The 4,903-nt window shown below is 44.5% G+C and overlaps 1 protein-coding gene across 1 annotated transcript; it reads left to right on the top strand.

Annotated features, from left to right (window-relative positions):
* The first annotated feature begins 413 nt into the window (after positions 1-413).
* LOC132343864 (elongin-B-like) lies at positions 414-1,739 on the top strand. Its single transcript, XM_059881589.1, has one exon. The coding sequence runs from the start codon at positions 1,222-1,224 to the stop codon at positions 1,576-1,578; it is 357 nt and encodes a 118-aa protein (XP_059737572.1). The 5' UTR covers positions 414-1,221; the 3' UTR covers positions 1,579-1,739.
* Positions 1,740-4,903: the final 3,164 nt, after the last annotated feature.

Raw genomic sequence — 4,903 nt, 5'->3', positions numbered from 1 at the left:
TTTGCAACCCTATGGACTGTAGAGTCCATGGAATTCTCCAGGCCAGAATACTGAAGTGGGTAGCCTTTCCATTTTCCAGGGGATCTTCCCAACCCAGGGATCGAGCCCAGGTCTCCCAGATTGCAGCCGGATTCTTAACTAGCTAAGCCACAACTCTTTAATATTTATTTATGCATTTGGCTTCCCTGGTTTTTGTTGCAGTGTGCAGGTTCTTTAGTTGTGGCATGTGGGATCTAGTTTCCTGACCAGGGATCAAACCCTGGCCCCCTGCATTGGGTGCTTGGAGTCTTAGCCACTGGACCACTCAGGAAGTCCCCAAGTCCACTCTTTAAACAAGTAAATCATTCTTCTTTGTTATTCGGAGTAGATTAAAGTTAGCTTTTCCATCTTCCCACAGACAACTTGGGCAACATTTCTAGACTTGTCTAGAAAGTAAAGCAAAAGTTTATTTAAGCAAGGATACAGCCTCAAAGGGAGAGTGGGTAGGCAGGTGAGGAGCTGCCAACCAGGGTTTCTTTGGCAAGTTGGTTTTGAGAAGGGTAAGAATGAAGGGACTGAATATTCCCTGGGGAATGAGGAGTTTGGGCGTTGACCTTCCTGATTTTTTCATCCCAGCTTCATTTTACTGAGGGAAGGAGGGATTTTGTCCCTATTTAGCTTAGAGTAGAAATGTCATGGCATACATGCCTGATGACTATTCTTATCTGTGAGGCTAATCTTATCATAATGACAGCACAATGGGCAAAAGGTTACATTTGGACGCAGGGGATTCCTGCCTTTCCTCACCTTTCTTGGTCGCCTGTTCAGTCCCTTATCACTCAATTTCCTGTAAGTCTGAAGGTGCCTGCTTTCCTTATCTGCCCATGGACTCCCGCTGTTTACAAGATGCATGACTTTTCTGTTACTTGGCTCCTGGCCCCATTTCTCTGCTCCTACATAAGCTGCATGCTGCAATATTTCTTGTGAGACTCCAGCCTGCATGACCTTTCCTAAGTTCCAAAGGGCAGAATCAAGGGAATTGCTAATCAAGGGAGGAGCCATCAAGAAACCACTTGATTAAAGAGATCAGAGCAGCTCATCAAGATGAGATCACCTGAGAAAAGGTGAACACACCCTAATCTTGTCAGAGACCCACCTTGGAGTCCCTTTTATAAAACCCTTCATTCAATCCTCCTGGGTTGGCAATCTAGGGGGAAAGGCAGCTACGCCACCGCCACCGCAATGGATGTGTTCCTCATGATCCGGCGCGGCAAGACCACCATCTTCACTGAGGCCAAGGAGTCGAGCACCGTGTTTGAGTTGAAGCGCGTCATCCAGGGTATCCTCAAGCGTCCACCAGATGAGCAGCGGCTGTATAAAGACAACCAGCTTCTGGATGACAGCAGGACATTGGGCGAGTGTGGTTTCACCCGCCAAACGGCACTACCTCAGGCCCCAGTGACTGTGGGGCTAGCCTTCAGGGAAGACGAGGCATTTGAAGACGTGTGCATCGAGCCCTTCTCCAGCCCACCCGAGCTGCCAGATGTAATGAAGCCACGGGACTCAGGAAGCAGAGCCAATGGACAAGCTGTGCAGTAAGACCCCCACCTCAACTGCCTCACTTTCCCACTAAAAGAGATTTGGGTGTCTTAAAAAAAAATTATCCTGGGTTGGGACACATAGTTTTTCAAGGCAGAAGCCCTTTGCCTGGCGAAGTAATAAAGCTCTCCTTACCTATTTCACCCAAAACTGAGATTCTCTTTGGCACTGGTGTACAGGGAAGCTGAACTTTCAGTAACAATGGTAGTTGCTGGAAATTTGCCCTCCAGAATGTGTCAAGAACCTACCATCTAGGGCTTCCCTGGTGGTCTAGTGGTTAAGAATGCAGGGGACAAGGGTTGCATCTCTGGTCCAGGAAGATGCCACGTACCTTGTGGCAACTAAGCCCATGTGCCACAACTACTTAAGTCTGCATGCCTAGAGTTCACGTTCTACAAGAGAAGCCACTGAAATGAGAAGCCCATGCAATGCAATGAAGAGCAGCCCCTGACTGCAGCAACTAGAGAAAGCCTGAGTGCTGCAATGAAGACCCAGCACAGCCAAAATATAAATTAAAGAAACAAAAAACAAACTTACCATCTGGAGTGTCAAGAAAAGTCATTCATGGAGAGGAATCTCAATGGAGGCATCCTGAGACAAAGCCATCCAAGGTGGGGAGAATTGGGGGAAAGTACGGCTGCTGGGTGGTGTTGGCCCCTGTCATGGCAGGACTGGGGCTCCGGAGGAGCTACATGAGTTGGAAACGTGGTGCTGGAGAAGCCATCTGCACTGCAAGAGCTGAACCCCTACACACTGCAGGAGCCCGATACAGGAGTACCCTAGAATTGTTACCACCAAACACAGGTGTTTCCTTGGTTCTTATCCCCCAAAGGAAAGAATTCAATCAAGAGACAGAGAGCAGTTGTAAATAGCAAGAGTTGTATTAAGCAAAGCAGAAGTACACACCAAACAGAGAAAATGAAGGAAAGCAGGCTGCCTGAAAACAAGAAGCCGCCTGCAACAGGGTCGGGTTGGTTTTTCAGAGTGGTGGCAAGTCCCTCTCTCTGTCCTGTGTTATTTGACTAAGTTGATTGGCAGCTTTAGGTTGTATAACTTTCCTCCTAGCGCACAGGCACTTACCCACAAGCACCCAAGTGGAACCCACCATGGGGCGGGGTGGGTGGGGCAAACTTGAAATGCTAATTTACTACAAATACAATATAATGAACCCCGGGTTACTTCGAGTCATCTTTTAGGTCTTGGTGCACCTGTGCTGGCAGGTTTTATCTTGTTTGGTCCTGATAAGGCTGGAAACTTATCGGTCCTTGATCACAAAAAGGGAAGATCTTGAGGTGTGTTTTGATCACCAGTGTGGGGTGGGGGTAGGGAAGGCAGAGAGAAAGATGACCCTGTCCAGGATGGGGCAGGGACCAGCCCATGTCTGACTGACTACCTAACAAAAGGAGGAGGGAAACCCCTTCCTCCTGCAGTTACTCTCCAGAGCGTTCAGTTGACAAAAACTAACATTGTGCCAGCTGGTTTAGAAAAAAATACTCAAGTGGTCCACCTCAATTTTTGCACAGCAAGCAATAAAGGGTGAATTTGGAGTCAAGAGGCAATTAACTGGAACCTGGCACAGACTCCATCTAGAAATCAACATGGCAAGGAAGGTTCTGAAAGAAGAAAAGTATATTCAAGTCTGTTGCCCATTTTTAACCAGTGTTGTTTTTTGGTTCTTGTTGTTTTTCATATATTCTAGATATTAACCCCTTATCAGATATATGATTTGCAAATATTTTCTTCCATTCTGTAAGTTGCTTTTTCACAACTTCTGATAGTATTCTTTTTAAAAAAGTATGTATTTATTTTTATTTGTTTGCACCAGGCCTTAGCTGCAGCATGCAGGATCAAGTTCCCTGACCAGGGATTGTACCCTGGCCCCTTGCATTGGGAGTGCAGAGTCTTAACCACTGGACCACCAGAGAAGTACTACCCATGTATTACATTTAACAGGAATTTTTATGTCTCCATATGACTACAAGTTACTGTTTAGCATCCTTTCATGTCAACCTGAAGGAATCCTTGTGGCATTTCTGGTAGGACAGGTCTAGTGGTAATGTGTGGGAGAGCGGTATGGGTGGGGGTTTGGACAAAGGCCGTCAAAAGACACAAACTTCCAGCTATAAGACAAACAAGTTCCAGGCATGTAACATACAATATGATTAATATGATTAACACTGTTGTGTATTATATACAAAAGAGAACAAATCCTAAGAGTTCCCACCACAAGGACAAAAAATGCTTTTCTATGTCTTTAATTTTGTGTCTCTGTGAGATGATACAGATGTTTACTAAACTTACTTGGGGTCCTCATTTCATGATAGTGTGAAAGTGTTAGTCACTCAGTGGTGTCGACTCTTTGCAACCCCATGGACTGTAGCCCAGCAGGTTCCTCTGTCCATGGGATTCTCCAGGCAAGAATACTGGACCGGGTTGCCATTTTGTAAGTCAAATGATTATGCTGTAAACCTTATACAGTGCTCTACACCAACTATATATCAATAAAACTGGAAGAAAAAATATTATATTAAATATTATAAAAATATATTACCTAAATAATATATTAAGGTATATTCATGAGGGAAAGAATTCTAGCTACTAAGTGTAGAAGAAATCATTGAATTAAAAAATTACCATCGCACAGCACCTAATGAAATAATAACAAATGAACACAACAGCAAACAAAAAAATGAACCATGGTTGAAACTATTCGATTGAAACTATTAATCCTGAACTATACAGTTGCAGGGATAGGCTGTCACCACCTGAGCCCACTAATCACTAAAACTGGGGCAATGAGCTATTGTGGGTCTCCTGGTGTGATGCCAAAACACATCACCTCCTAGGAAAGTGAATCTGTGCATAAACCCACCTCTAGAATCAACTTCAATTGACAAGATATGGGAGAGAGGAACAAGTTACATGACATGACAAGGAAGCAGATAAATCCACAAAGTGGGGCATTTACAGGACAGCTGACCCAGTTTTTGCAACAAGTCATGTCAGGGCAAAAGGAAAAGGGCAGGGGCCCGCCCTATATAAGAAGTGACTTAAACACCATAACAAGCAAATTTTATCTGTAGATTTTTTTAATGTATTCCAAGTTGTATGTTTCCTATTGTAATTTAGAGATTGAAATTATTTAAGAAATAGGCTGAGTTTTTTAGAGCTGTATATTGAGATGCATGCTTCCTAGGTGGCTCAATGGTAAAGAATCCACCTGCCAAGCAGGAGACATGGGTTGGATCCCTGGGTGGAGAAGATTCCCTAGAGAAGGAAATGGTAGCCCACTTCAGTATTCTTGCCTGGGAAATCCCATGGAAAG

Source organism: Bos taurus, chromosome 25 (genome assembly GCF_002263795.3).
Source record: "Bos taurus isolate L1 Dominette 01449 registration number 42190680 breed Hereford chromosome 25, ARS-UCD2.0, whole genome shotgun sequence".
Lineage (NCBI taxonomy): Eukaryota > Metazoa > Chordata > Mammalia > Artiodactyla > Bovidae > Bos > Bos taurus.
The sequence above is the reverse complement of the archived record's forward strand: the minus strand, read 5'-3'. Positions and strand labels throughout refer to the sequence as shown.

What these genes read in the sequence shown, in the direction of transcription:
- LOC132343864 (XM_059881589.1), top strand. Translation starts at nt 1,222, where the DNA reads ATGGATGTGTTCCTCATGATCCGGCGCGGCAAGACCACCATCTTCACT.